Source organism: Channa argus, chromosome 8 (assembly GCF_033026475.1).
Source record: "Channa argus isolate prfri chromosome 8, Channa argus male v1.0, whole genome shotgun sequence".
NCBI classification, from domain to species: Eukaryota; Metazoa; Chordata; class Actinopteri; order Anabantiformes; family Channidae; genus Channa; species Channa argus.
Window position 1 is genome coordinate 19,265,618 of NC_090204.1, and position 20,592 is coordinate 19,286,209.

At 39.7% G+C, this 20,592-nt stretch overlaps 1 protein-coding gene across 11 annotated transcripts in view; it reads right to left on the reverse strand.

Annotated features, from left to right (window-relative positions):
* Positions 1–20,592, reverse strand: part of lrp8 (low density lipoprotein receptor-related protein 8, apolipoprotein e receptor) — a 154,750-nt gene that overhangs the window by 11,286 nt on the left and 122,872 nt on the right. For 8 of the 11 annotated variants that reach the window (XM_067513188.1, XM_067513189.1, XM_067513184.1 and 5 more), the window contains 7 exons: positions 19,317–19,488; positions 15,972–16,196; positions 15,286–15,404; positions 13,235–13,374; positions 7,825–7,966; positions 4,910–5,062; positions 3,472–3,849 (listed from right to left, as the gene is read on the reverse strand). In XM_067513188.1, coding sequence (XP_067369289.1) covers positions 3,472–3,849; positions 4,910–5,062; positions 7,825–7,966; positions 13,235–13,374; positions 15,286–15,404; positions 15,972–16,196; positions 19,317–19,488 — 1,329 coding nt within the window. The remainder of the gene's footprint in view (positions 1–3,471; positions 3,850–4,909; positions 5,063–7,824; positions 7,967–13,234; positions 13,375–15,285; positions 15,405–15,971; positions 16,197–19,316; positions 19,489–20,592) is intronic. The other 3 variants (XM_067513183.1, XM_067513185.1, XM_067513191.1) reach the window with 1 other exon arrangement.

The following is a 20,592-nucleotide window of genomic DNA, read 5'->3' on the forward strand; positions in this document are numbered from 1 at the left end:
ATGAAGACATACATTTTCACTGACAAATGCAATCGTGTTTAGAAGCAACTGCTGACATAAGATTAAGAGTCACAGTGGGGTTGACAAGACTTCAGACAGCACAGTGAAGCTTCCCACTACTACTGATTCAGCAGAAGTGCATTGGGCTTTTCCTAAAGTATGACTGACGTCCAATGGGCTCTAAGACTCTAAAAGGTGGATTAACAAAATCTTATTAAAGTAGCAGTTATGAAAGAAGAAGTCTGAAAAGGTGAAGGCAGAGAGGGAAAATGAGGAAGACAAGGAAGAATCTCTCTCAGCTTCATTAAGGTTATTATTGCTGGGGAGTTTAAATTCAGATAGTATTTTCTGGTGTCTGCCTCTATGTAAACGTCCTTATTTATACTGACAGGGACTATATCTGACTTTTTAAAATGTAAACCTTATTATCATTCATATGTTATTTATGGCAAATCAAAAGATAGGCATCCTAACAATTAAAATTCACATTTTTTTCTAACACGGTCCAAATAAAGGGCGACTTCAGATTTTTTACTTGGTTCTCTGCTGTAATCATTTCAAGTTTGGTGAACTTGCCAACATGAGTTTCCCCCCGGCTGCCTTGGAAACGGATTTTTACTGATATAACTCGGTTGAAATGTTATGTTAGTGTGACTTAGTTTTAGGAGTTTTGAAAACTGTAAAACTGTCTCAGTTGCGTTAACTAAAAAACTGTGTTCAGTAAATCTAATATATATTAAGTTGACTCAACTATTCAGTCATATCGACATTTCTTTGTTACATTTCTCAGTTTGGTGTCAGTTCTGTTTTAATGTTTCTCCTTTTGGAGTAAAACTTCATTTTATATTCTTGTTTCATATTGCTGAAGTGCAAAGATTAGGCACAACATTAAGTACAGGTGGTTATAATGTTTTGCCCCCCCCCTTCTCAATTTTAACTATGGTGGTCAAAACTTCAGAACCACGTCTTCTTATAATATACTCCAGTATAACTTCACTTCCCACTTTGACAGAGAGTAGAATTATCACCTCTCTGACAGTTTCAACCTAAAAACTGAGAAATCATAACCTTGCATTAGTAGAATTCACGGCAGTGCTGCAGTGTTGGATTGCATTAAATTGCAGAGGTGTAATTAATGTAATGCCTGATGGGTGTTTAAGAGCTGTGTGTACCAGCAGTTTGATTTTTCTTCTCCTGAAACTATGGTTTATTCCTCGCTTCCCCATGCCAGCCACAGCAGCACGCACCTGTAACAGCTGATGCCTACAAACTTGACAGTGTGCACCGAGTTGAAAATTACAGCACACGGCCTGAAGGTTTGGAGATGTGTCTTGCTCATGCCCCATTTTCTCATCCGTGTCTGCTCCACCTCTCATCTGGAGCACTTGTGTGGTGAGAAGGCTGGCAACTTTAGAGACTAGAGGAAACATGTTCCTGCTCCTTAGTAATTCTTATTAACTCTGAAAAAACCCAGGGCCCCAAAGTGTGTGACTAGCTGCCATTCTCTTTAATTCCCAGAAACTTCACTTTCTTTCCTGCCTCTTTTCCATCTGGCCTTCGTTTTTTTTATCCTTATAAATGCTGTTTTCCTGACCAAAAGTGTGTCACATCTCAAATCCCATCCCCCCCGTTCAAAAGCTGGACTGTCGTGCTTTTTTGCTCTTTGTTCATACTTGGTGCTCCATGGTCTCTTTATTGTCTCTTTTTCATTCCTTAACCATCTTGAGTTTCACTCCTTGGTCTTTTTCACTTCTCCGTTCTCCCCATGTCTCTAATTCTTTTACCTTCTACTCTCCCACTCATTTAAAACTTTCATTGTCTTTCCTTTTCCCTTTCCATCTGTATAACTTTTTTTAACATCAACCCTTGGTCTCCTGTTTCTCATTATAACCAGAAATGTATCTAATTTAAATGCAACATTATAAAATCTGAGTTCAAACAGTAGTTTTTACTTGCTGACTACTACTTCTTTTAAACTTATGAATTGCATGTACTCTTCCATATGTCATAGTCATTCACACGTGTATTAATTTGAAATATTTGCTGTTAACATAGTGTTTGTCACTGCATTGTCCTTTTTGGTATTGCACATATACACCGTCTTTCAGAAAGAATATTACAGCGAGTCAAATAAAAAAACTTATTGGAAGATTTTTGTTCGTTCTACTATTAGAAGGAACAAATGACGTGAGGACATGAGGTAGTTTGACAGTTACAACTACCTCTTAATGACTATCTGGCAAAGGCTTGAAAAAAAAAAACCAAACCAAAAGCTGATTTCTGCTAAAATCAAACTGTACCATGTGGTGTGCAGCATAGCAGCGTATCAATTTTGTTTTGTGGTGCTACTTTCTAATGTATATTTAAGTCTTTGCTTGGCTTGGCTTTTTAAAGCAATGTTACTGCTGTTATATTCTGCTGTCACCATTTGTCTGGGAAACAAACAGTAAAGTGTTTTGTTTTTTTTCTTTGGCATGCTAGTAAAGCTCGATTGGTGCACTAACTAAAAATGCTGCCAGTTTTAGAGCGTGAAAGCGAAATGAGAAGTGGAAAGAGAGAAATGGGAAGAGGAGAGAGAGAAAGACAAAGAGAGTGAGCGAGGCTGTCAGAATGTAAGGATGAGTGATGAGAGGTGGAAGGAGAGAATGGAGGGGACTGTCATTTGTTACACTGACAGCTCAGTTACAGGCTGCTCATAGGGGACAGACAGCAAAAAGAAACACTAGAGTGTGTTGGTATGTGTGTGCAAGAGAGAAAACAAAGAAAGAAAGAAGGAAGGAAAGAGAGCAAGTCTGTGTCAGTATGAGACACTATTGACTGTGCATTTAAAAGGAAATAATTCTATTAAAACCTTTATCAAGTCCTTTAGATGTTATGCCCACTAGATTTCTGAATGAGGACTAGCAGGTAATCTATCCACTGTAAATAGCCGTCTGTCCTCCGGAATGTGCTAGTTCCTGCTATAAGCATGCAGCCTGCACCCACTCTTTAAGTATCCCAGCTTTGGCCCTCTGCAAATTCAAAATTTAGTTGCTTCCTAAATAATCAACCTGGTGTGAGGACAGAAACTGTCCTCGTTATAGTGAGAAACAAGTCTTGCTTTAGACTGGTTACAATATCAATTTATCAAACAGAACCTTTTTTCGTCATGCTCTCTGAAGCCGCCGATATTGTTATGGTCTATAAAACAAGTGAATAATGCAAGGATGATCACCTAATTAACCACACGGTATTAAGCCCAAAAAAAGCTATGGGGTATTAGACATTTAGTCAGTAGAAAATACGACTGGCTTTTGGCTTTTACCAAACAGTCAGGTGGTCAGACAGAGACACAGAGGGGATGAGAAGCCAGAGAAAGGAGGGAAACTGATGTAAGTGCTTTATTGGCAGGCAGCTTTAGTGATGGCAGTGGTAAACACACACATACAGTATGTGTGCACTCAGTTTACACAAACTCACAATCATCCTCACCATGAGCCTTACCTCTGTGGGAGAGGTTAGCATTGCTCTCTCTCTGAATGCTGTTCGGGGCCTCTAGGCCTAACAGAGGAGTGTGGGTGGATGTTGATGTTTGACTTGTGCTGCTGAAACTTGTGGTTTCTGTACTTGTGGCAGCGGGGGTCCGAGGCTGCTCCGTAGAGGTGCTCCTGGGGGTCTGAGCAGGGGCCTGTGTAGAGAGGCGTCTGGTTGTGGGCCTGAGTGTGGTGGCAGCAGAGGTGCTTGTTATGGTTGTACTAGGAGCTGTCGTGGTGCTAACTGTTGTGCTGGTTGTTGTAGTGGGAGTTGTTGTGGGGGTGGTAGTGGGGGTGGGGGTGGTTGGAGCAGCTGTTGTGGTTATTTTGGGTCGAACTACAGAGAGAAATGAGACAAAAATGATTACAACAGCTGTTTTCTGATGCTGTACTGTAGGTATCAAAAAAATGGTAAATGTCAATCTAATCAAAAATCAATCTAATTTAACTGAAGTCATTCAGCACTAAAGTATGTTTAATTTGATAAGCATTGCATACTGCATATCAAACTGCATTAGGAAGTCGCTCTCAATTAGAAACTTTGAGAGTGGAAATGTTCAGCTGCTCTCTGTGCACACTCAGTGACCATGTTGCAGCTCTCATCCTTTTTTTCAGATGACTCCACATACATCACATCACCTCTCTCTCTCTTTAATCTGTATCACCTGCTTTTTCCACACATGTTTGAACACGGTGTGCAAAACAGAGCTGGTCCAATAAGGACACTGACTTAACAAATGTTGTGAATGTAGGGCGGCTGGGTGTTCAAGTAAGGCCAGTCAAGCAAAAAGCAGGTGTGCTGGGAGCACTAGTAAGACGGGAGAATCTCTGACCCACTTTCCAAGACAGTTTCAGTAGAAGCTCAGGTACTAAAAACTCCGGAGGAGTTGGCTTTTAAATCCACCATAACAACTAAAAATGGTGAATGCTGGATTTGGATAAAAGCTGTAATTATCAACAAGACAGCTTGTTATGATTTGAGACACATACAAATATCAATGTGGTGGAATATATAAACTTTACTATGTATAAAGCAAAGAATTCTCTGTGTTTACTGTATAATTTGCAAATAACGTTAAAAGGATTTAGTGAATATATAAAAAATGTTATATTCTAGGGCTGAAATAAGGAATTTAAAGAATAAATATGTTTGGGATTGTATTGCAGTGATTGTATTGCAACTGACAAGACTGAAAGCTAATGTTGTAGTATTTCCTTCAGCCTGTAAGGGAATGGGACGTTTCCCCAGCCATCCATGTATAATGTACTGAATAGTTTAAAGCTGAATATTTATTTATAGATATGTATAAATATATAATCAGGAGGTGGATGACTTTTAGTAGTATCAAGAGACATTTCTCGAATTTTGTGCTCTTGAACTTGTGTGACCGACTTACCTATAGCACAACGCCTCATGTCTGGTCCCAGTTCCATGCCGTCAGGACAGGCACAGGTGTACTTCGGGGAGTGGTCCGTGATCTGAGGGGCCTTCAGGCAGAGGTACTCACAGCCTCCATTAGGTAAACTGCCCATGTTACAGGTGTCTGGGGCTGGAGGCGCAAGAGAATTAGGAGAGGAAGATTCCAAGGGTTATCTTAACACATCCAGAGTCATTTTGACATATTGACATCAAGGCAGATATTTGCATATAAATACGTAAATGCATTATTTTTTTAAGTGAAGTAATTTACTCCAACAAATCATTTGAATGTATCCTCAGAGAGGGTTGGTCCAAAAGAAGTCTACCTTACAGTGGCATTTGATTGACTAAAAGGAGGGGCTGCTTAAAGGCTCACGATACATGTAAACATCATATTTACTCAGTCACAGAAGAGCTGCTGGTCACTGTGCTAACAAATGTAGGTCATCGGGGGTTTCAGTCCATACCGCATGGGCAAAAATGCAGTCTTTCAGATTATACCCTTTGCCTTATTGCCTGCACGACAGCACACATAACAAAATGTTATCCATGCTACAATTTGCTCTTTGCAAATATGTTTATCCATCATGCAGATCCTTGTTAATTGCAGACATGTTGACCAGCCTGTCCACTGTGGAGAATATGGTTTGTTTTATTCCAGTCAAAGTTGAGCCCAAGTCTACACCCATGACTGATGTAAATGTATAAAACCTTCTGCGCTGCCATTTATAATTATCAGGTGTTCCTTCAAAATGTGCTGTGGACCTGAATAGTTCATAGAGAAACTGCCTAGTAAGACACGAAGACAGAGTTCCCCTTTTAGGTCTTGGTCAGCATTTAAGTAATTATGAACCGAGTTGTAGCAGAGAGCTCCTGCTTTGGTCAAATGTCTGCAGAAAGTATGATGAAATTTCGGAGTGCCTGTATAAATGAACTACAATTAGAAATCAAGCACAAAGCATATTGTAAGTACAACACATATTAGAATATGCATCACTCACTTTCAGGATTGATACCAGTTTCTATATTTAGAAACACCAAGGCAGACCATAGAAATGTAAGACACCATCTAATCAGCCCAAAATTTGGTATTTTTATTTTTTGTCCTCGCCAAATTTATGCTGGATGCCCTTCCTGATGGAACCCTCCCCAATTTCTACCGGTCGGCACCAGCACGGCACAGCTGGATGTTGGGGGTGCCCAGGGACACTTCAACATATAGAGTGGACCGGGGATCGAACCACTGACCCTGTGGTATGTGGATGACTGCCTTGCCAACTAAGCTACAGTTGCACTCTATCTAATTAGCCCAAATAAATTTACTATTTACTGAAATATCTATTCTATGGTTAAATTTTAGAAATGAACCATATTATTAATAGATGTTTTTTTCCCCAACCCAAGATTCAGATTCATGATAAAATATTACTAGTCTCATGTGGGGAAGCACCAGAATTAGGTCAGTTCGTGATCGATTGTGCCTTTTTTTTTAGAGAGCTGCACATCCAAGGAATCATCAGCCATCAGGAGAAGAGGCAACATCACTCGTTACACAAAGAGAGATTTTAATAAGCTGGGAATACATTTGTGCTTCAGTACAGTATCCCAGCATAACAACACTGTACAGTAATGTGAACAGCTGTCTAAGTGAAATTCGGAGGAGCTAAAAAATATATGCTGCACCTGCTTTTCATATTAAGATGGGATAAAGCTCTCTGGGGAAAAGCAAGTCTTTGAAATGCCATGACACACGATGACAACAGATTTAAATTCTACGCAGAGGAAAGAAAGGGCAGAGTGGGAGGAGGGTAAGAGTGGAGAGAAGTCAAAGTACAAAGAGAAACAGGCAATACTAAAATAAATTAGATAAAACGAGAAGGAAGGACATACTGTAAGGACAGAAAGGAGAAGACAGCAGAAGATAGGACAAGGAAAATTGCAATTGCACCAGTATCCCCTCCTTTATTTCTCCATTGCAAAAACTGGAACCAAGCCTTTAAAGCACAGGTGGATGGATAAAAAAAGAATCAGTCATGAAAGGGTACCAAAAAAAAAAAAAAAAAAAAAAAGAGGATGAGGCAAGTGTGACAGAAAAAGAAGAACTGTTGAATAAGATACTGATACTTGCTGGAGCCATATTTGAATGTGAGCAGGAATTCGCTTTCGGGGTTTGTTTGGTCAGGTGTTCATTGACGGATTCCAAACTGATACGAGGAACAAGAAAGCGAGCAACATGTAAAATGGTGAAAAGGGGAAAGAGAAGGTTGGCCTTGCAAATGGCTTCAGTCAAGGTCACGTTTGATCAAAAACAGTACCACCAACATCTTGTGTTCGTTCAGTATGTCTACATTCAGCCTAGTCAGGCCTGGTTGTTTGTTGGCATTTTGGAGAAAACATGCTTAATTCTGTGCTCTCTCTTTGAGCAGAACTCTTGATTTATTAACGAGACAATGCAATTAGCTCCCTACTGGCATTCAGACAAGTCTGGTTCGAGCTCTTGGCAAAGAGAGGAAACAAAATATGAAAAAAAAAAAAAACCCCACGCTCACACAAGCCAACTGATAGCTCACATTCTCAAACAAGTACACGTGCAGAGATGCTAACTAGCACTTGCACACCTGGGAAAGCATCCGTCCTGGGGAAAAAATGATAGAAATTATTGACATGCCCAGCACACCCATTTGTCTAATAACACACACAAACACCAGAGCTAAGTGACCAACACTGCGCTAACTGTCGCTTAAGTTGGGTGAAGCTGTGCTAAGAACCCTGTCAAATCTCCCCCGACAATAGTGCACGGAGCAACAATGATCGAAGCCTATGTTCCTGATTCAAAGTCAATAAAATCCATGTGCAGGCCTCTGTTGCATGCACCATTTCTGCAGGTTTTACCTTTGGGCTGCCTCTGTTCGTGAAACACAACCAGGTCCAGCGGGTTGTTGAGGTGCTCGGCCACCTTTGCCACATTATGTCCCGTCAGGCGGTTGGCGCTGTATATCGCTTCATCTTCCAAGTCTGTCCAATAAACGTGATCCTGCAATCAAAGAGACAAAACGCAATACTGTTTTGTTCCTCATTAGAATAAATGAGTATAATAAAAGTTTGTTTTCTTGTTCTTGACTAGAGTGTCACCATATCCCACATGAACATTAAACATAATCTGCTATTATTTCATTTGAGTTTTCAAATTGTAACAGCTCTTCCTCAAGAAGCACCACTGGGAATCCTGCAGTGCTTTTTTGATGATGAAAGGAGCCATAAAAAATAAATAAATAAATAAAAACCCACACAATCTCAGTTTGGCTTTATGATTAAATTGGCATGCAGGATTGTAGAACTTATCTGTGTGAAAACACTGCTTAGTCCTGTTATGATGGTTACCCAAGTTTAAAGTAGAAAAGTCTAAATCAGTTTCTTCAGTGACAAAATGTGATTATATCTACTGTAAGTTCACGGGCTTATAAATAACTTGGCAAGAGAGGCACAATTTAGGAGATGTTTCATGCCTGGAGTAATTTTAATTGAATTTTAAATTCAAGACATATGAGAAATGACAGGTTTGAAGGCTCGATGTAAAACATTATTTATCAAAGTGAGGTTTAATACACTGCCTTTTAAAGACGGGGAGCTTTGAGCAAATCGAATAAGTTATATCATGATACACAGCGTTTTTAACAATATCTGCTAACTGTGTCAGCATCCAGCATTCAACTCCCACATGCAGGTAATGTTGAGCGTTTCTTGTAATTTTGACAAATCTCAAAAGAACTGGTAGCTAAAATTGATAAAACCAAAACCTTTCTCTGCTAAAGTGGCAGGCCTTAAAACACAGATGCATGTTAAAGCAACAATACGGAACTCAAGCTACCACTGGCATCCGAGTCCAAATCTATTTAACTCTCCATTTCCGTGCTCCGCTACACTTTTAATAACAATTCATAAAAATAAAAAACTCTAAAACTTACAGAAACATATTTTAAAGGTTTTATTCCCTCGCCTTGGATAAACATGTTTACACATACTCATACCTGCATTGTCAAACTGGCTTTTGAATGTCTATTAAAAAAATGCTAAATAAAATTACTTGAAGAGGTAATTTTATTCACCTCTTTATAAAAAAAAAAAAAATACTGCAGAGTTCAGTCTCTCATCTTTCATTCTTCCCTCTTCCTCACTCTAACGCCTTTTAACTAATCTTTTTAGGGATATTACACAATAACACAATATGATGCACAAGTGGTTACAGCAGTTGGTTTCCACAGCAACTGCAGACTGCCTCCTCTAACACAGACACACATCAATTAAGAAGAAAACCGAAAAAAAAGAGAGAAAAAAAAAACAGACACGCTGAGATCAGAGTGTTAAAAAAAAAACACAACGAAACAATAAAAAGACCATTATGGCGAGTTTGAGATGAAACAGGAAGGCTACTGTAAATCCTGATGCCTCCAAGATGTTTTTTTACCTTTTGGCTGAAATAGTGCTTACAGTTTTATGGTTGTTTTAAAGGTCGCCCCTGTAGGGGCCCGACCACAGATTTGTCTAGTGTATGTGTATATAAGTAGATATGCATTTCCCTCTGTGTGGTTTAGTCGTAGCTGTAATTGATGCTCTCCATTGTTGCTGAGTCGTCAGTGGATGTAACCTTTCTCTTTTCCATCTTTCACTGAGCTCTCCATCTCTACATCTCCCCGTCTCTGAGATAACCTTTGCTCATATGACAATAGCGCTGAAACAGTGAAAGACAAATATCAGAATAGTCAGATTTATCATTCCATCTCTGCCATTGCCTTTTCTGTCTCTTTGGATATTTCTCTTTAGGCTCAGTCAGTCCCTACCTGCGTTTTTCTGTTTGAATCTCTCCACTGTGAATCTCCACATCTGTCACCTTTTCTTGCACCGAGTGTTTTAAAAGGCAATGCAGAATTGAGGAGGTCAATGCTCTTCCTTAAAGAAGGTGAGTTTCTTAATGTTTTGAAGGACAGACCAGAACATACACACACAAACTCTCCTGAACACATCACATGGCACTGCATCAATTCAGTCAGAGTTGTGTGTGTTTGTGTGTGCGCGTCTGCAGATGTCAAGGGAATGACAGTACATCTAAATGGAAACAGTCATTCTAGGGTCATGGGGAGAACAACCCTTGATGATTTTGTCATGATTTTGTCCCAGAAGAACAAATGCTGGGGCTTTTTGATTGACACATCTGCCTGATGAGCTTTTGGCGTCTCCCTTATGTGTCAAGCCAGCAAACTACAAATGAAAGCTCAAACAACCCTCTTTGAAGCCTTTGATTTCCCCCCCCCCCAGTTTGATTTGTATTCTTTGCCGTGTCAACTTGGGCTTGGTGTTAGACAAATTAGGTAGGGAGACATTTTCTGTTAATCTCTAAGCTCAGAAAGCGTATTTAAGCTTTTTCCACATTCGTGATGCACCCACACAGGTGTTTCCAGTTTAGCTTAGGCCTCCTCCCCGGTGGGTGTGGATGAATTGGGCTTGATTGACATTTTTCTTACCATTCTGATTAAAAACAAAAACTACTCACACATGCTGAACTCTCTACGAATATTCACTTCAGCTAGTTTAATTGATTACTATGCAATTAAAAACATTCTCGTACTGTATTAGTCACTGTTTTGGTGTAAGCATCAACCAACTTCAGTCTTTTGTATTCTAACTATGTCAGTATGACTTGGGTTGGCATATCCTTTTTTGGTGAAATACAAATTTGGCTTAAATAAAGGCAAATATGAACACATCAAGTGCTTCTGTGTGGGTGCAGGACTTTAAAATCTCCTTAAATCCTCCTACTGTCTTTAAAGTTCATGGCAAAAGGACAGATACGTGCCTTGGTACCATTATTTTTCTTCCTGACCTTCCTGACCCTCTTTCTATCGCCATACCCCTCACTGCTTCTCCTCCTCAAACCCATCTCATCTTCTCCTCTATCCCCTCTAGTTAAACAAAGAGGGGATAAAAGGTAATGCAATGATACTAAAGCTAGAGAATGAGAAAACATTACTCTGTGCAATCCACATTTCCTCTGGGCTTGAAGTCTTGGTGGGGGGTGGACACCGACTGGAAGGGATTGGATTTGTGTGTCTTTTTGTGTGTGTGTGTGTGTGTGTGTGTGTGTGTGTATTCAGGCATTGATACGGGAACCCTGTGTCTTCCCTCTGCACATTAAGAAACTTTAGCATGAGAATTGTTGAGAGATTTGTACTTGATAAGCTCAAGAGGAACAACTTTATCCTTCACTGGGAGTCACTCAGCAACATGGGGGGGCTATATGAGCCATAATCCACACCAAGTCTCATGCATAGAGCTCACTGTATGCATTTATACACAATGATATTTGACTCAGCAAGGTGCAGTTGAAACTAATAGATTTTGGACTAAACAGACTACACCACAATCCCTATGACAATAATTTTGCGCATACTGAACATTTCTTGTATTTAAAGACAGAGTTTGCCCTTTTATGAACTTTTTTTATTTAGTTATTAGTAATTAACCTTCACATAATTGTTTTGAAAATTATAATATCTAATTATATTCTAGTCTATAATATTTTATAAAATAGTTTGGAAAAAAAGGATCAAATCCCAACATCTATGAAGCTGGAATATGAGGAGTGAATAAGCATTTGTCCTTGAAATAAAATTAAAAGTGTCAAACAAATCTATCAAAATAGTTTAAGATTGATTTTCTGTCAATCAACTAATCGGTTCTTACCCTGAAGCAACTGATGAGCCTAAAACCTCACTATAGAATACACAAAAAGTAAAGTTATGGCATACATCTTTAATACATTACAAACTAATTACCACCAGACCTTTAATGGTCTTGTAATCACTGCGAATCTAGTGGTCTTGAGTCAGGATTGCAAATACAGGCCGTAGTAAACTACTGTTTAACACCAACTAGGACCCTGAGTATCCCTTGGGGCTAAATTTCAAAATAAAAAGCGATTCAGTTTTGGATTTCACCAGGAAGCTCAGAACAAACAAACTGGACAACTTGCTTTAATCTACTCTATATAATAACCAGAACAACAACTAGTAGAGCTGAGGGCTATTAATCTCCAAGGATGAACTTTCACTGCCTGAAATGTCGGTTTCTTATTCACTTATACACACACACACACTCAGCTGGACATGATGGATGTCTCCTCCTCCCATTGCTTCCCATCATGGCAGAGTGTGCAGCAAAGAGCAGAATGGAGTTCCTGCTGATCACATTTCACCTCCCTCGTTCCCCCACTCATCCTCACTCTGCTCTGCTCAGGTTCTCCTTTCCACCTCTCTGTATCTCACCTTGATGTGCTCTAACAGATTGACTCACCTGAATAAATAAACCCAAATTAGTTTCATCGATCTACTCTACTCTACTGTGACACTACACTCGTCAGCGCTTTAAAAGATAATTCCTTTTCTGGGTTTGCCCCGTGACCATAATTTTTAAAGCATCTCCATCTCTCATTTCTTCTCGCCAAATCATCGGGTCAGCTCCACCACTAACTTGGCTCCAGAAATCAGTTTTCTTTCATTTCTGACATAAGCTAAATATGAACACCTCCAGTTGAAAATAAACAAACATAACATTAGCGTGTTACCCACGAGGCAGAAGTATGTAAGGATATGCAGTTGTGTACTTAAGTAAATTTTTCACGTATCTCTACTTTAAATAGTTTTAATTACGGCTGGTATGCAGTAACTTTACTCTTGAACTTGGCGTTGCCTAGTACATTTTGAGCATTTCATCCACTACTGAGGATATGTCAGTTAAAGGATGTTGGTTTGCCTTTCAGGTAGAGACAAACAGAATCAAGTATTTGCAGGACAAGTCCCAAAATGTCAAAATAAAACCAATTATATATGCTGCATTTGAAGGCTGATAGTCCTTCATTTCCTCATTTTCTATGTAAGTATTATGCTCAGCTTAAATAAAGTAGTTCAAACAACTTCTTTTGAAATTAATTATACCCCGTTGCAACACTGCCTATTATGTATTTGTAAAGGAGGGAAGACATTTCTACGAGGCAAAAATGCTAGTGATCCACTTCTGTATTTAATTCTTTAAGAGCCAAACAACAAAGTTGCCCCACTTGAAAATATTTTTTCCAAAACAATCTTATGATTTCAAATCTAACATCAATATAAAAACATCAGTTATGTAACACTAAATTAGTATAAGCCATCAGTAGTAGTTGAAAGATGTGTTACTGCTTGCTGTTCAGTACCACTGGCTTCAAATCCTGATTCTAGCGTACTGTCATGTCAGTGCTCCCATACTGTACCTCAAACACGGTGAGGGCAAATGGGTGTCCCAGGTGGTGATGGGAGGACAGTAACACTTTACGATTTCCTCCATTCAGATCCACACTGGACAGCAGGTGCAGCTTGGAGTCTACCCAGTACAGACGTCTGTTGGACAAGTCTGAGAAAACGGAGAGAAGGAGGGGGGACAAAACCAAGTAGGAAAGAAGAAGGAAGGGGAGAGAGGTCATTCTAAAGAGAAAAGGCTTAGGGTGAGAAGTATGTGAACATAATGGCCCAGTAGCTCCACCATCAATCTTCTTTGACATGACGGCTGAGGCCTTGTGGTGAGAAAACACAGATGTGATTGTAATTGCCGGTTGACTTCTTTGCTGGGAAAAATATATGTGCCCTTGAGCAAAGTGATTAGACTTGCCGAAAGTATTTTAAAGGCCAACTTCAATGTTTTACAATTTTAGGTCTTTGTATTGGTCCCTGAAACTGCTCAGAGTAGAACTGCACCATCTCTGTGCAGTTACTGAGCCACAGTGCAGTGTTTGTTACCTTGAAAATGCAGAGTACATGGTAGATGACAGCAAAGGACACACACTCCAGTATGACATTGCTTCTATATGTTACATGAAAAAACATGAACGTGTGTGTGTGTAAGCAGCTGCATATTTTCCTCCACATAAAACAGCATGAAAAATAAAAAAAATTTAATTAGCTAGTTAGCTTTAGGTATATTTCTAGTTATTGAATTAACTTCTTCGGTTTAGTTTTTGCCAACCAGTTTTTGACATTTTGACCATCGGGAGATGGGAACAAAATTACATGAAAACAATTTTTTTGGGCAACATTGGTTAATCTCACCTTAATTACTTGCTAAAGATTAAGGCTTTCAGCTTGTCCCTTCAGGGGACGTGTTCCCCACGTTGATTTGTCACCGGATGCCTTCCTGCTGCAACCCTCCCGTTCTATCCAGGCTCGGTGGCCCTTGCTCTATCACTGAGCCACTAAGCTCCCAACTTCAATTACTTGGTAGAAGATGTTAAATGTATTAACCACATTAAATAGAAACAGTTTTATATGGATACTTCTCTTGCTTACAGTACCAACAAAAACCTTCTTTATTAGCACAATTTGGTAACGCTTTAGATTACAGCCTGGGATGACATTATTATTCTTATTAGTAACAATGGCGTACACCCACAGTACTTATGGATACATATTTGCTGTTACTTGTTAACAATAGACAAACTTTGGAGGAATAACGAGGTAATGTGATTAAGAAAAATACCTACTATTTTGTAATTAAGGGGTACCTAAAAAAATGAGGTGCGAATATTTATGATGCAACTACAGTGGAACAAGTCTCGGGCAGTAAAAGCATTATTATGCCAAATAGAAACAAAGTAGTCTTCAATCACAACTTGATTTTTGCCTGACTCAAGACAATCACCTGCTCTGTTCCCAGCTCTGTATGAAATGAATAACGGAAGAAAAACAATCCATCCCCTCTCCCACAGCAGTATTGTGCTGCTATGGCCAACAGTCTCATATGGCTACTCTAAATAAATAAGTAAATAAATAAATAATTATTTTCATACAGATGTAGTAACACCTCAATTCCACAGAGTGTGGCAACTGTGTGCTTCTCTCTCCCCTCAGGCAAGGGCAGCTGAGAGAAATTGGCTGGTGCCGAGGAGGGAGTTGAAAGGGATGATGAGAGGTATCGACGGCACAGAGAGACTGGCTTATTAATTCCGAGGCCCGTGTTCGCTGCCTTGATTGATGAGAGCCAGACACAAACTGAGCTATAACAATAAGAGCTACTCAGGGGTTGCAGACCCCCTAGAGTTTTTTCTTCTTTCAAATCTTGCCATTTGTCTCTCTTTGTCTCTCTTTCTTTCTCTGTCTGTGTTGTCTCTCTTCTTGTGTTGGATTTAGTCAAGTCCCTCTTTTCCCTCTCCCCAAAAGCAGTATCAGCAGTACAACTTTTAAATTTGCTTCAGCGCAGATTGCTTTTTCAGCCCCTGTATGGTCATTTTCCTTTCTCAGTTCCATTCTTTAAACCTTGCATGTCCCTTACCCAGGGTGATTCCATTGGGCCACTCGATGTGCTCAGACACCAGAACTTGTCGGTCCACACCATTCATTCCAGCCTTCTCGATTTTGGCCTGATCTCCCCAGTCTGACCAGTACATAAACCTATAGAAAGATGCACCTGATGTTAGTCATTCGTAAGATTAATTCAGTGCAATGATTATGTAGAAATGTGAAATTTCAAATCAAAAATAACTCTACATCTACTGTCTTCATCTAATTTTTTTCTCCTAAGTAAAAGTCTCACTTTTGAAACAGGCCTTGAAGACACTCACACTAATCAGATACTGTGCAAAAAGTAGGTACTGGAAACCTGGACCACTTTTAAATGTGTGGATCCATGAGAAATCTGTGAAAGCCAGGCTTAATTTGCATGTATTTCATGCTAGCTTTGTAAAAATTTGAAAAAGTGTTCCGCAAAGAGAAAGAAGCAGATGGAGCAGAGGAAAAGCATCATCGTATCCGCAAATCTAGAGTAACTGATGGGTGCACAGATGCAAATTGTTGTGGTGTTGAAAAAAATATGTGAGGCCCAGTTTTGAACAAGATTTGAAATAAGAATGACAATAAGGACCACAGACTTCTCTTTCCAGCATCTGCCCTTCTGACTTTTCAATGGTCTTAAAACCCAAAACAAAACAAACTGGGAAAAATAAAACTAAACACACTCACCCTTGGTGTGGATCCACTGCAATGGCTCGAGGCTCACTCAAGTCAGTGGCTATCAGCACTTTCCTCTTTCTGCCGTCTCCGTTGGCAACGGAGATGCTTTTGTTGCCAGAGTCAGTCCAGTAGATGTTCTTATGGACCCAGTCGACAGCCAGGCCCTCGGGGGAGTGGAGTGAGTCGATGAGCGTGACCTGCTGCGATGAGTCACTGGCCTTGTTGATGTAAGCACTGTTGGGTGGTACAGAAGATGTGTGTCAGTCACTGCGCTGGAAGTTGACATTTACAAACATGCAGAAAATGGGAGGCCGAAGACTAATCAATCACTGAAGTTTTACTTGCCGTCTATTCTGGTCTCCTTTCTTGTATTAAAGAAGTGTTTAAGTGCACTAAATGCCTTAGATACAGAGCAAACACAGGAATATGTCAGGGGCACCCAGACCTGGCACTTCTAGAATAACCTCAGCCCTTCCACTAAACGGCACCTCCAAGGGATAATGAGTCTGTCCTTATCCAACAGCAGCTTACAACACAGCCTACCCCCCTCTCTGTTTTTGTCCCCCTCTGTTCCTTCTCCTCTTTTCAATATTTAATTTTTTTTCTTTCCCCCCCATTTGCTTTCCTTCCTCCGTCAACTCCATTACTAGTGACACATACTTAGACATAGCACATTGTCCTCTACACTACATTAGACTATACAAGACATACATGTTTGGGAATCACAATGTCCCAATTTACATCACATGGATGGGAGGAGCAGCTTTACTAAAGGAAGAGGCTACTGAGGGAGAGATGGATGAATCAGGGACTTGGAAGCAGATTGTGTTGTTAATTAGTTGTGTTACTGTTTGCCACTTCACACGTCTTCATCTATGGAGAGAAAGTTAGCCTGCTGCTATCTTGTGATGGATAATGGAAGGCTTGTCTCTTGTGTCCCAGGGTTTACAACAAGAATCCAACACCTGTCTCTCACCCAGGGGGCATATTAAATATAGAGCTACAGCAAAGTGGACGTGGATGAAATCCCTCATGTTACTGGAACACCTGTGGTCTATTTAGCAGCTGTAGATCAGAGATAACTCTAGGATTTAAAAAAATTACAATATACCCAAATTCAAGACCATACTGTGCATTTTTATTAATTTTTTCTTAAGCATCTATTTTAATAAATGCACTGTTCTGATTTTGTTTTTCCACATACAACAGCCACACGTATTATTCACTGGGATGAACAGGTTGCACGGATGAATAGAGGGCATGGTGCAGTGAGGAATGAGACAGAGACAGATGAGACTAAGACCACTGAGCAGATTGCATCTTTAATTGACTATTATTGTTTACAACAGACATCTCCATCATGGGGAGAAGTTAACAAGTCATCGACCCGTAGCATGCTAATCATTATGAATTAGGCTTGAAACCCACACTGAGATGGTGAAGGCCAATGAGGAGAGATTAGTTTAAAATACACCGCTATTTTCATTTGAATAAAATGCACCTTTTTCATAAAGAAACATTCTTTGTTGGCAAGTAAGATGTCTGTAAGCATTTGGCCTTTTAGAAATAAATTACAAACGCTGAAACAAAAAAACATATCCAATAGATTATCTATGAGAAGCTAAGAAATAAAGAGTTATAATAATATTGAATTCGTGTCCATGTTAGATGATGTCTTGTGGGAGCAGGAGGTCTCCTACTTTTGGTACATAGGTTCACAAATATCTAAGAAGTATGTTGATCTAGGAGATGTTTTCTGTGGTTCCTTTTCATTTCTGGAGACTAGTCGTTAACCAAGTATGAAAGAAGATGATTTCAATATTCCTAATCCTGCATAATGAAATATGTTTGGTCTATTGTCTCTCTAAACAACTATGTGCAATGCAGGCAGAAGTAAACAAATCTGAAACACAATAAGGAAAAACTTATTCTAAAAGGAACATAGTAAAAAATAAGGCACTGATGTGCTGATAAACTATTATTCTAATGTTTGGCAAAATGAGGATACATTGTGTGACAAAAAAAAAAAAAAAAAAAGACTTTTCATTTCACTTTATGCTCCATTGGTTATTTTGTTGCAGTATTACCTCCACATGCATTAAACAGAAATGCAGTGCTGATGCTAAATGGACGAGAACCCCTGCTGTACTTTCACATGGTTTTATAATATTCACGACCAAACACTACAACAACCACTAAAGCTTTCTACAGTGCACCACCTATCAAACTCCAAAATAACATTAATGAACTAAAACTCTGCTCTTGCTCTCAGTCTCATCTGATAATTCTAGGAGAGCTTGGTTTTGGGACATTTCACCTCGACCTCAGGACCTTTGTATCCTGTTAACACTGACCGACTAACAATCCGCCACCCATTCATTGTTTGGGGAAAATAAAACACACTCCATTCCTACCAAAGTGTGAAACAGCTGGGACCACTGTCATCAAGCAATGAGTGAGACATATCTTGAGAAGTGTGCAATGTCAAATGAAACCTCACAAAGTTTTTTATGAGCCCTTAAGTGAGTCTAAAGTAATTTACATACTGCTGTTTTAACCAATCATGCCATAGCTTCTGCCTTACAGTTTAAGTCACTAACCTCTTTTACCACCTGCACAATAATTATTTCCAACTTTAAACTCAAAAATTCGGTTATGTGCTATTCAATGAGAATAAGTTATATTGCACAGCCCCACCTTGTATAAAAATACTTGTTTTTAAGAATTTGAGAGAAGACAAACAACCAGAACACTCCCAAGTAGATTCAAATAAAAAACTTCACTAGCATTTGAAGTGACTCTGTGTGTGTTTATTTACAGCTTCCAAAGAGTTCATGATGACAAATGAGTTCATTTGTCCTTTCTCTGTCTCGAGCCCTTGAGTCTACCACTGGGTTTGTGTGGGACTATGTGTTTGTGTGTGTGTAAATGTGTGTATGCAGATGACTAATGGTGGTGATTATTGAGGCAGTGAAATTAGAGAGAGCATATGGCTCAGCTGGGATGATAGAAGAACCCTCCCACTACCTGCCAGCCATCAGAGTGACACACACAGAGCAATGCGTATTGTGTGAGTGTGTGTGCGCACATGTGTGTGAAGGACAAACCACGACACCTTACTGTCAGACTCATGACACATCCCTCCAGGTGTGACTGATACACACACACTCCTCCTCTCTCTCACACACACACACACACACACACTCGACCCCCAGGTGTATCTCTCTTGCTACCAGAAGGTGTGACAGGTTGAAGCAGACAAGATGGATAGATAGAGGAAAACCAGAATGACAGAATAGCTGAAGAACAAGGAGTGTTTAAAAGCCTGGCTCTGTACTTTGTGTGTGTGTGCACCTGTATATTTTCCGATGATATAGATCACACCAGAACATCTTATTGGTGGAGACGTCTACATCCAGGGCGACGGCGTTCTTCAATGTGGGAACAACCTGTGTGTATTCACTCTTCAGAAGGTCAATGCGACGGATCTCATGACGGTTGGTGAACATCAAGTATGGGCTCTTGCCTGAGCAGGAAAGATGTCACAATTAGATGTCACAAATTATCCTTCTCCTGAATGATATTTTCTGCCATTTAGTTATATTACGTCAGCCAGATGGAGCAACACCCCACACAACCTGCCATTTTGATTTGACCCAGTAATGCAGCCATCCTCATTTGGCACTTGTCAAACTTGCTCAGACCTGTACTGCATAATATATCCCACCGCATGACAAGTGTCGTTGTAGTGAGATTAATGGTGTTCGCACCACCTGTTAGTGGTTTTCATATTGTGGCTGTTACAGGTTACATATGACATGGTAACATTTGCTGCACTTAACAAAGGCACATAAACACATAGCACATTACAAACCTATTTGAAAGGCAAACTTGCATATTTGCATCTGTGACTGATACACATTCCCTCTATGCCACGACAATCTGATGTATTATGTGTTGTCACAGTTACCAGAATACAGATGTGGATACAGAAATGTCATCACGTCGTACTAGTACATGTACGTACACGAGCACGTACACGTACTAGTTAGGTCCTTAAAGCATGCATTTTAATAAAGTGAACAGCCTGAAGAAACTCACTCAATCGTGCACCATGTAGCATTTGAGGTTGTTCACCCTAAAAAGTACAAAAGGGTTAAAACAGACTAATTAAAATAAAAAGCATTGTCTCTCAATGTGTAATGCTGCTACTGGATCAGCAACAAATTACACTGTAGTTGTGAATGAAATAGCCCAACAACTACACATGAAAATCTTCTATTGTTAGTGCAACGGCGTGTTAAAAGTGTATCTGGGTTCTCTTCCTCTGGTGCAGAGAGGCACATTTTTCTCAGCAGCAGCCTGAAGGTGAAAGGATTCAAGCATTTGAATAATTCTTATGGAATCGACAAGGTCAACTTCCTCTTTAGTGTGCGCACACGCACACACACAAATACACACACTTATATGTATGTGTTCACGCCTGAGTATGATAGAAACAGCCAAACATTTTCAACGCTATAGTCTATAAGACTCTATCAAACTATAGTCAAAAATCAATCATTTTTGGAGTCACTCCATTATAAGTTGTGTTGCCCTTCATTATGTCTTTCTATCCTGCCTATTCCAC